A 17,429-nucleotide genomic window follows, 5' to 3' on the forward strand; every position below is an offset into this window, starting at 1 on the left:
CTAAGGCAGGAAGCTCTCTTCTCTGTCTACACTGCTTCTTCCAGAAGCGTGACTGCCACAAAGGAGTCCAGCATCAGTTCTAGTTTTCCTGCCTGTGTCCTTGTTATTTGCACATACATTATTTAACTCTTTAGGTTTTAATTTCTTACTACATGGATAGACTGAGTTAGAAATTTTACACATTTTAATGAGAATAATAAGTATTTGACAAGCAGTGTCAAACAAAAATTTGCCAGTTCTGAGGTGGGATGGGCATCACTGTATGGGCTGAGTGGAGAGCACCTCAGCCAGTTCCCTCTTCTCACCCTCGGGCTGAATCTACCTGTGCTGGAATTGTTACGACGACTTCGCCGAGCTCCCTGGGAGAATAATGCAAGCCTTTTTCTTTTGAAGTTCCAGAAGCTTCTTCACTGACTTCACTGGGAGAATCATTCAAGCCTTTTTCTCTTGAAGATCCAGAACTGTCTACGATGACTTCAGTGAACTCCCTAGGAGAAGAAACAAGCAAAGCTTTTACTCTTCTAAAGAGTCCCAAATGTTCCTTACTCCCATGTTAGACAGGAATCTTAAATCACCCCTTAGCCATTTACCCTGCATCTTTATTGAAAATCTCATCCTCATCAGAAGAGTCCTTGTCATGTAGCTTCTGGGCCATATTTTTCTTCTGGGTGGCACTGAGAGGTCTGTACATATCCCTAAGCCAGAGTGGCTGCCTTAAGCAAAGGAAGCCCTCCTAGAAAAGAGAAGGGGAGATATTAATTCTGCTTTCCCCTCCCTTTTCCAACCACAACACCAAGTCCTCTTCAAACTTGCCTGACTCTCACTTTCTGTTGGGTATCTCCTGCGCAGAAATGCGAAAAAGCCCCTTGGAGGAAAACACATGCACAAGACAGTTAGTGATTCATGCTGTTTTACAAGTCTCTTATGATGTACATCTCAGGTCTTACTAAGACAAAAACTTGTGCTTTGGTCCATAATCACAATGAGCAAAGTCACCCCAGACCTGGGGGCTTGAAAACAATTCCATGCATGCAGGGCTTCCAGCAGCTGTCCATGCCTGTCCCAAAGAGCCCCACAATGTCTGGGGAGACCTTTGTGTGTGGCTTGCATGCAGCATAGGCAGGATCATCAGCTCCACTTTTCTCCTCTGCTAAGTACCCCTGTGCAGTGAACAAACTGCACAACCATACTGGGAAGAAGCATTTCACGCTCTCCAGAGTCTTTCATATCAGTCCCCTGCAAACTTGGTCTCTCATGCATCATTTGCTCACTGGGTTGGGGTGAGGAGTGAGGGAGAAGGTGCTTTTGTTTTCCTAGCCGCTTTACCCATAAGTTGAGTCACACCAAGCCCAAGCAAATGTCTGAGTCCAGCTAATGAAGTTATCTAGCTCAAAGATTTTTCTACTGCAGGCTGTCACTGATAAATGTGGCATGAAATTAGTTTAACGGCCATGACTAGCACTAACACACAACGTATCTTTTCTGAATACAAACAGAATAGGAAAAGTCAGAGTGTATCATTCCAGAGACTATGGTTGTCTTCATGGCATATAAGTACTGATTCATGATATAATATGTAATCACAGCCCAACCACAGTGTAATCAATGGAGAAGTGTCAGGCTTCCACCTTCCTGATAACTCACTAGCAGTGTGACCCTGGGATAAGGTATTTCCTCTTTCTCCTTCTCCATTTCCTTACTATAAAAGGAAGAGACAAACTACTGTTTCTCCTAGCTAAAACTCTATGAGGTTTGGATAAAAGAGAGAGTAGAGATGAGAAGGTAACCAGTAGGATTGAGAAGGTAAGTTTTCCCACCACTTTAGAGGAAGGACTCAGACGCTCTATCTGTCACCAGCCCTGTGTCCTAACATCCTGGGGCTTCCTAACCCAGTTCCCTAGAAGGCCTCTTCTTGGGCCTGATGCCCACCAGCAGCAGGAGCAGGCACAGCCCAAACCTCTTACTCTTCACCCTCTATGCTTGAGGGACTAATTACAGCAAAGTCCTGGCTAGGGAACAGCTTTTGCTGGAGCCCATCAAAACCCTATGGGAAATATGTATACTTTACACCTCTGGCAGTTTCCTCCTTGTTAGACCAGGGGATCTAAAGAGATGAGTTCTAAGTTCTCCCCTCGTTCTCAGACCCTCATAAAAAGACCTATATTTACCTTGAGGAGCCTTCTCTATCATCCTCTGTTGTTCGTCTGTGGGAATAAATCTGTTTTTGGAAGAAAGCACAATCATGATTATCCACCACAGTGAACACTATCTTCAAATCTTTATCCAGTCCTTGTATTTAGGTCTTATTTACCCAGTGAGATAACTTTTCTGAACACAGGAATTCTACTCTGTTAATAGTTCTTCTCTTCCACAGTACCTAACTTAGGATCTTGCATGCAGCTGGCACTTAATACATTGTATTGACTGTTTTAGATGAAATTCAGCGGATAATTCCTAACAGACCCTTCAAATAGAAAAAGGAAGCATCCTTAACTTGATTAAAATATACGTATCTAATAGTCACCTTAAAACGACAGAGGTCACTGTGCGAGGGGACCTGGAAGTGGTGAAGAGGTTTCATAGAGATGAATCAATCTGGGTTGTAATACACATGTGCATAGAAGCAATGCTAGGAATCTCTCTGTATAGCTATCCTGATGTCAAACTGGTAAAAATGCTATGTCTTTCTTACTGTTGCTTATGTCTTGTCTTCAACAAAGTTGGAGAAGAGGGCAGAACAGGTTCTGCCTGGAAGCAAGGAGGGGGGGGGGAGAGGGAGGGGGTGGAGAAAGGGGTGGGGGGCAGGGGAGAGAAGTGCCCAAACAACATATGCACATATGAATAAATAAAAAAAAAAAATCTACCAGAAACCAAAACAACAGTGTTGTTTCAAAATCAAAGAGTAAAATGTTTCTTATTATTGCTTGGAGACACTGCTGTTGAGGAGGTCCCAGTCAATGCAATAAGGAAAATAAATGTGGTATAAGCACTAGAAAGGAAAGGACAAAATATTACTATTTGGATGTGAAATGATGGACAACCCAAAAGCCCAAGAGAATTAACTAAACTTTTACTGGAAGTAATGAGAATTCACCAAGTTGGCTAAGTACAAAATAAAGAGATCAGCCCACACACCTCAATACCTTTCCTGTGTACCTATATGAATTGGAAAAATGGAAGAAAGATCCCATTTACACTAGCAATAAAGATGTAGAAAGTCCCACAGAATAAACTTAACCAAAGATGTATAATATTTATGTGATTAAAACTCAGGGCAGGGCATGGCAATTCATGCCTGTAATCCCAGCTACTCAGAGGGACTGGAGGACCATGGTCCCAGGCTGGCCCTGGCAAAAACCTGAGACCCTATCTCAAATACTAGGCATTAGCCTGGCAAGTGTGAGACCCTGAATTCAAACCCCAGTACGAAAACAAAACCAAAAACAAATGCAACCATAAAACCCTCCCCTGGAGAATGTTAAGAGAATGAATTTACAGTCAGAGAAATTGGAGTTTTTTTTTTTTTACCTTCAGTTTTGCCACTGGACCCTTAAATGATCTCCTTCATTGGTAAAGCAGGATCAATGAGCTCTTCCTCACAGGATTTTTGTGAGGATCTGTGGAAAACTCTTTGTCCTGTCTATAAATGCTAAGATTGCTATGGCATCAGAGGCAAAATCTACCAAAGGTTCCTGCCCATGGCATCAGGCCTACTAAGCTCTTTTCTACCACAAAACTATAAAAGTACTGCCTGTGTTTTCTCCTAATACTTTTATACTTAGTTTCCCTCTCTCTCAGAGCTCGCTCTCTTCCTCCCTCCCTCTGTCTTTCTCTCTCTCCCTCCTTCCCTCTTTGTTTCTGTCTCTCTCTTCCCCGTCTGTACATTTACCGAAATATGTTTGTTTAAGGTGAAAGTAGGAATGTTTTGTTACTTGCTCCCACATAGTTAGGCAGCTGTTCTATTACCATTTGTTTATTTTCTCCCACTGACTAGAATATTAGAAGGTGACATTTCAAAAGTCACCTAGTGTTAGGCTAGGAGTGTAGCTCAGTGTAGCACCTGGTTAGCACGTGCAAGGCCCTGGGTTTAATTCCCAGCACAGACACACACACTCCTTGGGAACACCTCGTCTGTCTGTTGCTGGACGCTGTATGCTACTTGAAATAAATATTGCATTGTGTTATTCCTCATTGTGGAGTTGACACAATGCTTATCTCTCTTCCTTTGACTGCCATTACTTTCTACGGCAGGTAAAACACTGCAGGCTTCCTGTCCTTTCAGAGCTTATTATTTAAGCAGGCAAAGGAAATAATGAAAACACAAATAAATACAAATACAGATTGAACTGTACATACAGATTAAAACAGTATAGGAGTTTATAGAAATTTCAAGAAAGGCCATAGCCACTGGGAGATGCAGAGGGTACTGCCTGTGCAGTGGCCAGTGATCATCTTCCCGGAGGTCTTCATAAACTAACACCTGCCGGCCCCTGACTCCTAGATACAAATTAGACTCTGTCATCTTACTGGTATCACAGGCTTGACAGTGAGAAATACTATTTCATAGAGAGAAGACTACGTACACCATTACAGAATTACTTTTCTGTAGAGAGTGGGAAAATCCCTTTGGTTTTCAGTTTGTGGGTTTGGAGTCTATTACAAAGACAACACATATTCTGGAAACCTGAACAAATTGTGGTCCTTACCTCAATGATACAGATAATTATCAAAATCATCAGTACTGTGGCCAAAGATCCTGCCAAGATGACTTTGTTGTTATAACCAGATCCTGGAACTTCTTCTGTAAACTAAAAAAAAAATTTTTTTGTTAAATAACAAAGAGATGGGAAGGATGAAAACTATTTAAAATCCCATTCCAGCAGGTGAGTAGTTTAGGGGAATTAAAGAACACACCAAATGTAGTGTGTTACATGCCTCATTAATTTGCATTTTTTTCTATTAATTTTTATCTGTTTTAGGTCCCACTTCACTCACCAAAGAAACAAAGTGGGAGACACTGTCTTGGCTTCATAACTTTGCACTAGACTAGAGCCACTGGTCTTCCTGCTTCAGTGGCATATCCTAAATGATTTGCTCACCTCACTTGATTCCTGCCCCTTCTGTTTACTCTGAACGTCTGTGTTGTCACTGATGTAGTCCTTTGTTTTCCACTGGTCTGTATCCCAGTCAGTTCTGGATGTACTGGCTTCTTGCTGTGTACTGAGAACTTTCATCAGGTAGCCTGTTCTGAGGATGAATTTAGAACAGACTGCCTGCACATCAGGATCAGAGCAGTCAATTCCCAAGGTCCTAATCATACGAGAAAGAAGTGCTCTCACATCACTGTTGGGGATGAGGGACGGAAGCTGCTGGATTAGCTTCGATAGAAGATGATCAGCCAGGGGTACCAATGTGCTAAGGACATCTTTGGTGGGTGAGTCAGTGCCCATGCTGGGGTATTCCCAGTGTATCTCACTGGTTTGTTTCACAGTTGGTATTTCATCAAATGCACCCACACTGGAATCTGCATCAGCAGCATCTTCCTGGTTTGTGGCTTCAGAGAGAGTATCTTCTGGCTCATCCGTGTTTGCCATAAGAGCACTTCCTTCAGTCTGCTTTTGTATAGGCGTGTCCTCTATAACAGGTTCTGAAAAAACATTTAATTCTGAAAACGGGTTGTTCTGAGAACTCAGGTCTCGCAAAGATGAAAAGGACCTTCGTGAAGGGGAACTTATGAGGCTTCTCACGGCACAGAATGGAGGCCTGTGTGCAAGCAGCATGTTCAAGTGTGACTTTTTCTTTCTGGATTTGGGTATTCTATGGAGCACATGAGAGCCTGTTTGATGAAGGTGATTTTTTTGGTCATTTGTGCTTGGTTTAGAAGCCTCCATGTTTCTAACTCTAGCATTTGCATCTTCTAAAACAAACATGGTGTAGGTTAAGTCTTTTGCTTTATTTCTGACCTCAGGGAGTGGTTTTGCAGTGGTGGACACTGAGTATGGAATTAGGAGAGAAGAGACCGTTGCCTTCTGTTCTTTTGTGAGAGAGGGCTCTGTTTGGAAGGTGAACTCCTCTGATATCCTGGGCTCCTGGACCATGTGAAGCTGCTCCAGCTCCCTTAGGCGTGGTCTCTTATCCCTCCTTTCTGCAGCAATAGTCTCCACAAGAGGTGGGGCACTCTGCTTCTCCCAGATGCTCTGTTTCCTCACTTCCTTGAAGGGCCTTTTCTGTATGCCTTTTGGCCCCTTGAGGACTCTGTTCACCCTCTGCAGCCTTTTCTCTGCAGACTCTGCCAGGCTGTTTTCTTGTGGTTGGGCAGTGTCCATTTTCCTTTGAAAGATTTGGCGTTTAGATTTGGGACCTAAAAGGCTGGGCTGCATAAACATGGCTGCTTTTTCTTTCTCTTTAACTTCATCAATTTTTTCCTGAATTTCTGCATCTAACACATTTTCCAGAAAATAGAGCTTGTTCAATTTATTTTTGTAAGCTAAGTTGTTTGAAGAAGGCTTAAGAGTGGGTCTTCTTATATTATTTTTCAAATTATCAGGAGAATTATTTCCATTTAACACATTGGAAAAAAGCAGCTTAATGAATGGTAACAATTTTGATTCTGCCTCTTCCAGATTTCCCTGCGAGAAAAATGGCAATATGTAATTTAGTGCACTAATGAGATCACTTTCATCATTAAAGGCTGGCTGCTCATTTATGAAGCCAGAAAAGCTGACACTATTTTGGTCCTCATATCCCCTTTCTGGTTCAATAGTCAGCTCGGTGCTTGTGCTCTTCTTCCGGGTCTGTAACACCTTCATGAATTTTCCTTCTGTATTTCCTATAGATGCTTCTTCAACTGTCCAAAAAAAAAAAAAAAGACTGCTGTTGATAAGGGAAGACTGGTAGCCAGTTTTGTTTTTTTTTTAATCAGTTCATCGCCACATATCACAGTCAAATAAAGTAGGGGTAGGCAAATATTTGAGTGACATTTAAAGGGGAGAAAAATAAGCCCAAACTTAAACCTATGCAATGGCAACAAAAAGAGAAAAAACCACCTTTAACAAAGTAGCAACCTACTCAGAACATTCCATAGTGTGAAATACAGGAACTCTATTTAGGACAGTCAATTGCCCAACACTCAAAAAATACCAAGACTGGAAGACAAATATTTGCCTGCTCAGCAAAACTCTCTTCGCATTCACAATCTCCACACTGTCCTGTTTCAGAAACAGAGGACAACAAAGCTTCTTCTCTGAACCTCCCTTCCCCATACTGTGTTCTTGCTACCATCCACAGAGGACCATGATGAAGGACAATCCTCTGAAGGGAGCATTCTTTCTGCTAAAAAGTCCTCAGCTGGCCCTGTCCTCCTCCACCTACCCATCCTTTGCTTGGGCTCTGATCCCATGTAGCCTAACCTGCATAAAAGAAGGCTCTACACCAAACAAAAACAAAAACACAAACACTGTCTCATTCCTGGCTCTTTCCTTAAATTTGGGCAGGGAGCCGGGATGTAGGTTAGGAAATTTTTAGTTTGCCCAGCTGTATGTCTAAGTGCAATGTGCAACGAATCTGTAGAGTAACAGCAATTTCTGGGGAAACATGTCTTGAGATCCTAAGTGCCTTAGGGAAATGCTACTTTTGCCCAATGTCTGCACTGCTTTCATTTCATTTCTAACACTTCCAACTTGGGAGCCATCCAAAGTTTCTGACTGCATGAAGGTCAAGTGGACTATGGTGAAGTAGACTTTTTTTTTTTTCAGGACAATTGAGAGTATTAGTGGTGGTGATGAGGGTCAGAAGAGGAGGGAAAGATGGTAAGAGAGGAAGAATGTGGACTCCTGGAGAGCCAAGAACTGGAGGCAGAAGACCCAGGTATGGGGCTAAAGCATTTATTTGGTACCTGGGATCTTACATTCCTCACTGTAAAAGAAGATGAAAAAGTGTATTTTGCCACCTCTGGGGGAGAAGTGAATGTTATTGGTGAAAAATTGTTTTGAAAAATAAGCAACACTGGGTTCACGTAAGTCACAAAGTGCTCCTATTTATTTGCCCCACTTCACCTGTAGGGCCCTGTTTCCAAGCTGTCAGGATATCAAAGCAGTGATATTTTGGGAGCCATGAAGTCAGTGCTAATGTTGAGACCCAATACACAGAGAAAGCCTTAAAAGCACCCGAGGGATCTGTGAATAGATAGGAAAGCCTGAGATTGAGAGTGAGTTCAGAGTTGGACAGTCTAAGCGTGAAGAGCCCTCACTCCATTAGGAAAGCAAGGCAGCAATTGCTAGTTACAGATTTAGAAACTCACAGGCTCCAAATAAAAGAACATTACGTATAATATTTTTATAAAAATATTATAAAACAAACTATCAAAACCCACCTACACCTGCCCTAGAAATCAGAGAGCACTCTGATTTTGTAACTAACACTTACAAAAGGAACTTACAAACTACATGACACTATATGAATAAGGGATCACTGGATGTCAAAGCACCAAGCAGAGAGCACGGTACAGTGTGTGACCATTAATATCATTCCCTGCCTCTTCTAGGTCCTTGTCCATATGGAAGAGTTATATTATAAATTATGTGATAACTAAGAACCTGACATTGGGCACTGAAGCAGTTCAGAAATGTAGGGAGTTTAACTCTGGGTAAATGAATAAAATTAAAGCAATTACATTATTAGTTTAAAAAATTTAGAAATGACCCAAGCCTTGTATGCACATATGAATAAGAAAAATAAATAAATAAAAAACTTATGATCATTACTTAAAAACTGAACATTAAAATTAAAACATTTTTCATATAACAACAGACTCACCACAATGTATGGTGTTTGTCAGACATTCATTGTCACAATGCAGCTTGACTGTCTTGCAGACAAATTCAATATTATATTTAAATTGGCAGAGGCAGCAGGCCATATGCCGAGGTAAGATCCTATAAATGGAAACACAGATAATTAAGTTAATGGAAACAGTTATTGAGGGGTAGAAGAGGCAGGCCAAGGCTACCACAGGGCTGTGTAGAAAGAACTCTTGAAGCAGCACGACCTGGACAGGTTGGTAGAAGCCCAAAGATAAACTGCTGCTCTTGAATATTGAAAATAAATGGGAAGGAAGACAGGTGCCCAAATGAAGGATCAGCATGGCAGTGGGTGTCATATGCCTCAAATAGAGTGCTAAGGATTAGAATTGAGTGACATTGATCTGTAGTATCAACCAGAAGCATCTCCTCTCAACTCAAGTCTCACTCTGGGTTGGGAGTGCACAGGAATGAGGCAGACTTCTATGATAAGCTCCCAACTTATGGAGTCACTTTCTCAATTCCCACTGAGTGGCAAATGTTAGAAATTATTATAGGTATTATAAACAGCATAGCTTAATCCATATTGTGTTGTTAGAAAGCAACAGATCATATTGTGCAAATCTGGGCAATCTGAGCACACAAAAAACCAGGGCTAGGCTGCAGCTCAGCCCTGTAGAGGGCTTGTCCACTGGCTTTAATGTCAGCATCAAAGAACTGTAAAGATGATAATAAGGTACGACATAAATAAGAAGAATCCTGTACCCACAGCGATACTCAAAAAAAACAGGTATGTGTGGTGAGGACTGCACAATAGTGCAAGCTAATAAATGTAGAAGGAGTGATAGGATTAGAAAAGTGAATTATAACTGGTTTGAACAGGACTCTCATTGATGCACAGTGGGGTGAAAAGATGTTTGAGGGTAGCATCTTCACTGATCTCAAATTGCTACTCCACTGGTTATTTAGTAATTATCAAGCAATAACTTGGAAATCTTGAAGATGCCACTTTAATCACGTGATTAAAGAGCATCATGGGTCACCTGAAATCACGTGGCATATCAAAGGTTTCACCTGAATTTAGTTCTGGGGAAAAGACAAATCCAGAGTGTGGGACAGTTTACAAGACAACTGTCTCAGACTGTTTAAATGTACTGATGTCATGAGAGGCAAAAGAAAAAAAGGTGATCAAATGTTTTAGACTAAAGGAAACAACATCTGGTCTATGACTACCCCTGAATAAAAACAAAACAGACTTAAAGAATATTATTGGCTTATAGCCAAGATGGAGTGACAGGAACCAACTTAACCTTCCACCCAAAACAACAACAACAACAACAAAACATCAATAAAAAGTTTCCTTATGAGGAATAACCCATAGGGTGGTGTTGAAGGATGTTAACCTCATTAATGGATTAATCCATTTATAAGTGGATAGCTGAATTGGGCTCCTAGGAAATGGGGTCTAGGTGGAGGAAGTAGGTCACAGGGGCCTGTCTTTGAAGTGTATATTTTCTCCCTGGACCCTCTCTCACTCTCTTTCTTAGCTGCCCATTAAGTGAGCAGCCTCTGTCTCAGGCTCCCACTACCATTTGTTCTTCCTCACAGACCCACAGCAATAGCCACAGACAAAAACCTCGTAAACTGAGAGCCCCCTCTCCGAAAAAATAAATCCTTTCCTCTTCTAAGTTGTTTTCTCAGGTATTTTGTCATAGTGATGCAAAGCTGACTAACACTAGCTTGCCGCTTTGAGAGAGCTTCCAGGTTACAAGGTAGGGAAGGAACACAAGCAGCGACCCATGATCTCCCTAGTTAAGGAAATGGACTTGAGGCTGGCGGAGTGGCTCAAGTGGGAGAGAGTCTGCCTTGCAAGTGTAAGGCCCTGAGTTCAAGCCCCGGTACTGCCAAAAATAAATAAATAAAGGAAATGGAACTTGAGAGTCCAGGTGAACCAAGGTGACTATAATTTAGAGCACAATACCAGAGGAGAAAGAGTCACACAGAGAAAGAACTCTGGAGCCGTGTCGAAGGATGGTTGGGAATATACAGCAAAGTACTAATCAGAGCATGTGTCTGAGGAAACTACTCAAGGCCAGGAAAAGAACCACCAAACAGATTAGAGGATATGGCACAGGGCTAGCAATACTGCCTGCTCCTACAGGGCAGACTGGAAAGCCTAATGATCATGGTGCACTGGGTACTCAAAGGTCTTGCCTTAGTACTTGTCAATAATGTACTCTGGATTAAGGTTACTTTGTGGTCCCCCTTTACAAATCTTCAAAGTTAGGACCTATATGGTAAAATTGTTTTTGAGTAACATAACCTCACCTGAAATATGATCAAGCATACTTATAGGAATATCAAAATATACAGTACACAACAAACTCAAATTCACAATGTGTGGAATCCAAAAATTATTAAGAAGCAAGAAAATATGACCCATATTGCGGGGGAAAAAGTCATAACCAACCCAAGACTTACATGTATGTTAGCATGAGCACATGAAAACAGTTCTTATAAATGTGCATGAGGTATGTAGAAAACTTAAAGAGTGAAAATGGCCACAGAGAATGGCAGTGTTTTTCCATCTAAGAAAAAAGCAGCAGGGCATGATGATGGCCTCCTGTAATCTCAGCACTCAGGAGACAGAGGCAGGAGGAGTGCAAATTGAAGGGCAGCCTGGGGGGAGGAGAACAGTGGAGGGGGTGAATTCAAGTATGATATATTTGATACATGGTAAGAAGTTTTGTAAATCCCACAATGTACCCCCACGCAGCACAAAAAAAAAAAAAAAAAAAAAAAAAAGGGCAGCCTGGGTTACATAGCAAGACCCTGTCTCAAAAGAGAAGAAAAAAAGAGAAATAGGAAGGAAGATGGGAGGGAAGGAAGGGAAGAGAAAGGAGGGAGGAAGGACAAGGGAGAACACCACTACCTTGTGTAACTAAGAAGCCTGGTTAGTGATGAGGACTCTGCTATCCAAAGGAAGGCATCTCCCTGATAGTGGGGGATCAACTGGCAGATGCTCTGAGAGGTTGAGGATGATAAGACTGGAGCAGAAACCAACAGATTTGATATCGTGGCGATTTCAGTAAGGAAATGATCAGAGCAGAGGGCTAAATGAAGGGCCTTTTCCATACTAACCTTGAGCACATAAATTTCTACTTAGCTTGCCATATTGGAGGGAAGGTGTCACAATTTAAGCTGTTGTAAGTGGTATGTCGTGATAGACCCTACAGAATATTTTTCAAAACTTCCAAAAAAAATAAAATGGATCATAGACCTAAATGTAACTGTAATTTCTGAGAGGAAACATAGGAGAAAATCTTATGATGGGCTTACACAAAGATTTTTTTTGGTTGCTACTGTGGTTTTTTTAATTTAATTTTTACTAGCATAAATTAATTGTACAAAGGGCTTTTGTTGTGATATTTACAACAGGCATGTAAAGTTCTTTGATCATCTATTTTACTCTTTCTCAGCCCCCTCCCCTCTCATTTTTAACAGTTTTGTAGGTACTATGGGTTTTTTATTTTAATTTTGTTTTTGTTTTGTTTTGGGATTGGACTGGGGTTTGAACTCAGGGCTTTGCACTTAGAAGCAGGTGCTCTAGCACTTGAGCTGCACCTCTGGTACTATGGTTTCTAACTCAACCACTTGAGCCATGCCCCCAGCCCTTTGTGTGTGTGTGTGTGTGTGTGTGTGTGTGTGTGTGTGTGTGTGTGTGTGTGTGTGTGTGTGTGTGTGTGATTGGGGTTTGAACTCAGGGCTTCACATTTGCAAAGCAGGCACTCTACTGCTTAGACCTCCATTCCATTTTGCTCCAGTTGTTTTGGAGATAGGGGTCTCATGAACTGTTTGCCCAGGGTGGCCTTGAAGCATGATCCTCCCAAATTCAGACTCTCAAGTGTGAGAATCAGCTTAGGTTGGGTCTTTTCTGTCAAAGGATTTAATCAGTAACCCCTGCTGTTACAAATGTTAGTCTCACTAACTTGCTTCCCATACACTTGCTTCATGGATGCTACTTAATATGATAAAAGTTTCTATTAAGAACAAAAGTGGTTATCCTCAGCTGGACAAAATTCCACTAGATCCCCTGGTTCCAGAGCTGATAACCTAAAACAGTTATTGCTTCCTAGAGCTTTTAAACTTTTCTTCAACAGCCCATCCCAATGTCCTCTTTCAAATTAGCCAACTGCATAGACTGTGACCCCCAAAATCTGCCCAATTCAGGGGAGGGGCAGCATTGCATTAGAGATAAAACCCTGCTGGTTGTACTTGCTCTTTGTCTATGGCCCACCCTTCTGCAGAAGTAAATTTTGCCTTGTTGGTTGACTTCTGAGTTGTGTCATCTGTCTCTCCTGATATCCTGATATCTTAAAGATATTTCTAACATCAAGTAACTAGTATTGCAGATGTGAGCTACCACACCTGGCCTTGCTGTAGTTATTTTTCAGACAGAGTCTCATGTTTTTGCCTGGGGCTAGCCTGAGACCTTGATCCTTCTATATACAGCCTCTGCTGTAGCTAGGATTATGGAAATGTATCACCATACCTGGCTTGGTATGAACTCATTGGGATGAGTTCTCACTACATTTTTGCCCAGACTGGCCTTGAACCTTTGTCCTCCTATTCTCAGCCTCCCAAGTATGTTGGATTACAGGTGTGAGCCACCTTGCCCAGTGACAAGTTCTTAGACAAAGATTTCGTAGGTAAGACACACATACACACATAAATACAAACCATACAAGAAAAACTTCCTACATTAGAGTTCATCAAAATTTAAATATTTAAAACATCTGCTCTTCAGAAGACAGTGGAGTGAAAAGACGAGCCACAACCAGAGAGAAGATATTTACTAAGCACATATCTGAGAGAAAGGACCTGGATCCAGGGTATGTAAAGCACTCTTAAAGCTCAGAAAGAAGGAGATAAATATCCAACTAAAACATGAGAGCAGATTTGAGCAGACACTTCTGTAAAGCAGACAGTTGCCCATAAATGCAGTCAACCTTATCTATCAGCTATTAAAGAAATGGAAATGAAGACGACAATGAGACACCTCTACACACCTACTAGTAAAAAAAGGCTAAAATTTAAGAAAGAAATTGAAATATCAGGATCAGGTGAAAATGTGGAGCAAGTATAACTCTCATACACTGCCAGTGGAATATGCTAAGTAAAAGAAGCCAAACACAAAGTACTATATGATTCCATTTATAAAACGCTCAAAAAGTCAGGTGTAATCCTAGCTAATCAGGATGCAGAGATCAGGAGGTTCGTGGTTTGAAGCCAGCCTGGGCAAATACTTTGTGAAACTCTATCTGGAAAAACCTATCACAAAAAAGGGCTGGTGGAGTGGCTCAAGGTGTAGGCCCTGAGTTCAAACCCCAGTACCACCAAAAAAAAAAAAAAAAAGTTTGATGGTTGCCAGGGACTACCAGTGGGAGGAGTAGACTGACTCCAAAAGGATATGAGGGGATTTTGGGGATGACAAGGTCATTCAACATCAGGAATGGGTCATGATTACATAGCCATGCAAAACCATCAAACTGTAGACGTATAAAGTGTGAATTCGGGAGGTTTGTCTCAAGTGGTAGAGCACCTGCCTAACAAGTGCAGTCCTGAGTTCAAACCCAGTCCCGTAAAAAAAAAAAAAAAAAGTGTGAATTTTATTACATGGAAATGGCATCTCAAGAAGCCTGATTTAAGACATTAATCAAGCCAAAGAAAACTAAAGCGATACATAAATCTAAGAAAAACTAACTTACAGTTTTTCCAACTTAAGAGTCATCAGGAGGATGTTCTCAAGTGTCGCAAGTCGCACTTGTGTTTTTCCCAGGTCCCTGAGGGAGAAAAGCCCACATTCATGATGAACCCCAACACAGACAGTGTGTACTTAAAAAGACCTTTCAAGGAAATGTTATTAGTTCAGGTTTGACTTCCCCATGAAACAAGCCATTTCACGACCTTGTCACATAAGATAATTACTCTTATTTTTTTTTTAAGATAATTACTCTTATTGAAGAAATTTAAGTTTACTGTTTGCATCATCAAATTAGTGACTTTGGCACTGACCAGAGCCTAAGTCTTTTTTCTAACCATTATCTTCCTTCTCATTTTCATGTTGCTTTCACTCCTATCCTTTACTCTTTGCTTTGAGGAATAAGTGATATTTCTACCTGTGTTTACATGTTGAGTATCTCTATGTGTTCTTCCCTGGCTGGCTGTCTTGTTCATTTTAATCCTTTCCTTTGCCAATAACATTTTTTCAATTACCTAGTTAAAACTAAAATGACAGCTTAACCTTTGATGAAAGTAAACAAAAACACAAATCATCTCATGACTCATAAAAATTATTGCAATACTTACAGATACTTTAATGCTGGCAATTTAAAAAGATGGGAATCTTCAACAGTTGTCAGAGGATTATGACTGAGAATTCTGAAAAATGCAATGGAACTAAAATGGTCATTTTCAGTATGGATGAGACTACAGGAAAAGTTTGTATTCATTTTTGTATGAAAATTATGGGTTAAAAATCATTTTTTGTCTTTACCTACAAATTACTTTTAGAATCCATAAGCATCCTTCTTTTGGGATCTACCCAGGTCTCCAAAAAATAAAGTGGAGAAAAGAAAGAGGAGGAAAAGTAGGGAAAAAAACATGCCAAAGAACATTCAGGTCAAAAACTCTCAAAGTGACCACACTGGTAGGGAGCCCTGCCCTGTAGGAAACAGTGTATTTTAGGTCCTCCATAATTCACGAGGTTGCTCATCTTTCAATTTAGAATGTGAAACAATTCATGATCTAATTCACTCAATTAAGGAAAAAATAGGACCAATTTATGATTTGAACCCGTTAAACCCATGCTCCCATCCCATACTCTTACTTGTATTCTTCTGTCACATCACAGCTTTTGTTATACTGCAGGTAATTAATCACTTGTCACCTGTCAATCACCCAGACTATCAGCAGGTTAAGGCAGGGACCACACTTTATTGTTCTTATCATCCCTGTGCCTGGCATAGAGCCTGAAATTTACCAGTTATTTAACAAATGTTTGCTGCATAAATAAATATCATTCTGTTTACATATCAGTGAGATGAATAAACTTATTCTCTCCCTTTCCCTTCCTCCCCTTCTCCCTCCCCCTCTCCCTGTCTCTCTCCTTTGATACAGGGCCTTGCTATGTAGCCCAGGCTGGCTTTGAACTCCTGGGCTCCAGCAGTCCTCTTACATCAGCCTCTCATTAACTGACTACAGGCACATGTCACCGTGCCTGGCATAAATTCACTTTTGATATAAATTTTTACTTCAAAAGGCTGGATAGGTTTTCTTTTCAATTGTTTAAGTCAAGCAAACAAAAACAAAAAGTAAAGAAAGAAATAGGAAGAAAAGAAAACCTGCCTTTAGGTTAACTCTAACCAAGAATCTTTAGTGTAACTTCTGTGGAGCACACAAATGACTATTACAGCTAGTTTCCATTGGGCTGCCAGGCATCTGTTATCATCATTTCACACTTAATCATCACAATAATCTTGTGAGGTAGATGTTGTCATTACCCCATTTACAAAAGAGGAAACTGAGGCACAGATTGGTTATGTAACTTGTCTTAGGTCACCAAGCAAGTAAGAGGCAAAGCTGGAATTTGAACTCAGTTCTGATTCCAAAGCCTGTGTTTAACCTTTATGAAAAAAGGGGCTCAAGATAGCTGTACCTTAAACTTAATTTTGAGAGGGCTTAATATAGAAATAACTTTTTTAAACAACTTTTAGAGTATATTACCTATACAAAAATTGATTACAAGTAAATTTTTAACCTCATACGGGAAAGCCTCGATGAGCATTATAGTTTTTTTATTCCCTTTTCCCTGTGATTTAAAATCATGGCACATGGTGACACTAGTGAAAATGATGAAGTAAGAACATAACTGCTGGAATGCAGAGAAACACTGAAACATAACACGCATAAGTCCCCAACCCCAATGACCTTCCCACTAATGTCCAGCACCTCCCCCCATCCTCCTTCCCAACCATCTTACCTAATGCCCATCCCCCTCCAACCTCCATTTCCCCACCCCACAGGATGTTTAAAATCCCCAGGCTGTAAGAAAGGCGTGCTCTCTTGCCCCTCTCAGGTCTCGTCTCCCTAATAAAGACCTGATGCTTATGAAGGTCACAGATGCTTTCTCAGTGTGTCTCTTTTCAGCTTCTTCACTTTTCTTTCATAGGCTAGCACTCTACCACTTAAGCCACACCTCCAGCTTCCACTTTTCTTTCATTTGGTGCTGAAACCCGGGAGAGTTTTGAGCAGGGATGTGGGGAGGGACACCCTTTCGGGGCTACTGTGATTTCATGGTGATCCTCATAAGGTCAATGATGCACCCCCGTGGGGTCTCTGGTCCGGGCTTGAAAGAGACACACAAAGGCCAAGGGATGCCTAAGTTCCCTTGAGGTGTGCAGCTGGTGCCCACCTCTATCCCCAAAACTGTCTAACCTCTCTCTTTCTCCCTTCCTCTCCTTTCCCACCTCACTATCCTCTATATGATGCTAACACTACTATATTTTCTGCCACACTACTCTGGGGCCTGACCTTTTAGTCATACATACGCTCCTAACTTCTCATTCCTCT

At 41.1% G+C, this 17,429-nt stretch overlaps 1 protein-coding gene and 1 long non-coding RNA gene across 15 annotated transcripts in view; one reads left to right on the forward strand and one right to left on the reverse strand.

Moving 5' to 3' along the window:
• Positions 1-17,429, forward strand: part of LOC109676018 (uncharacterized) — a 183,709-nt gene that overhangs the window by 87,194 nt on the left and 79,086 nt on the right. For 3 of the 9 annotated variants that reach the window (XR_012438491.1, XR_012438483.1, XR_012438488.1), the window contains exon 5: positions 7,755-7,866. The exons of the other annotated variants lie outside the window; for them this stretch is intronic. This is a non-coding gene — a long non-coding RNA (uncharacterized lncRNA). The remainder of the gene's footprint in view (positions 1-7,754; positions 7,867-17,429) is intronic. 9 annotated transcript variants of the gene reach the window in all.
• LOC141410491 (leucine-rich repeat-containing protein 37A2-like) overlaps positions 165-17,429 on the reverse strand; it is a 40,604-nt gene continuing 23,339 nt past the window's right edge. For 3 of the 6 annotated variants that reach the window (XM_074045427.1, XM_074045428.1, XM_074045425.1), the window contains 9 exons: positions 15,168-15,239; positions 14,567-14,641; positions 8,815-8,933; positions 5,100-6,847; positions 4,707-4,808; positions 2,169-2,218; positions 814-865; positions 591-733; positions 166-488 (listed from right to left, as the gene is read on the reverse strand). In XM_074045427.1, the coding sequence (XP_073901528.1) occupies positions 302-488; positions 591-733; positions 814-865; positions 2,169-2,218; positions 4,707-4,808; positions 5,100-6,847; positions 8,815-8,933; positions 14,567-14,641; positions 15,168-15,239 (2,548 nt within the window). In that variant the 3' untranslated portion in view covers positions 166-301. Of the gene's footprint in view, positions 489-590; positions 734-813; positions 866-2,168; positions 2,219-4,706; positions 4,809-5,099; positions 6,848-8,814; positions 8,934-14,566; positions 14,642-15,167; positions 15,240-17,429 lie in introns of all 6 variants that reach the window. The other 3 variants (XM_074045424.1, XM_074045423.1, XR_012438478.1) reach the window with 2 other exon arrangements.

Source organism: Castor canadensis, chromosome 11 (genome assembly GCF_047511655.1).
Source record: "Castor canadensis chromosome 11, mCasCan1.hap1v2, whole genome shotgun sequence".
NCBI lineage: Eukaryota > Metazoa > Chordata > Mammalia > Rodentia > Castoridae > Castor > Castor canadensis.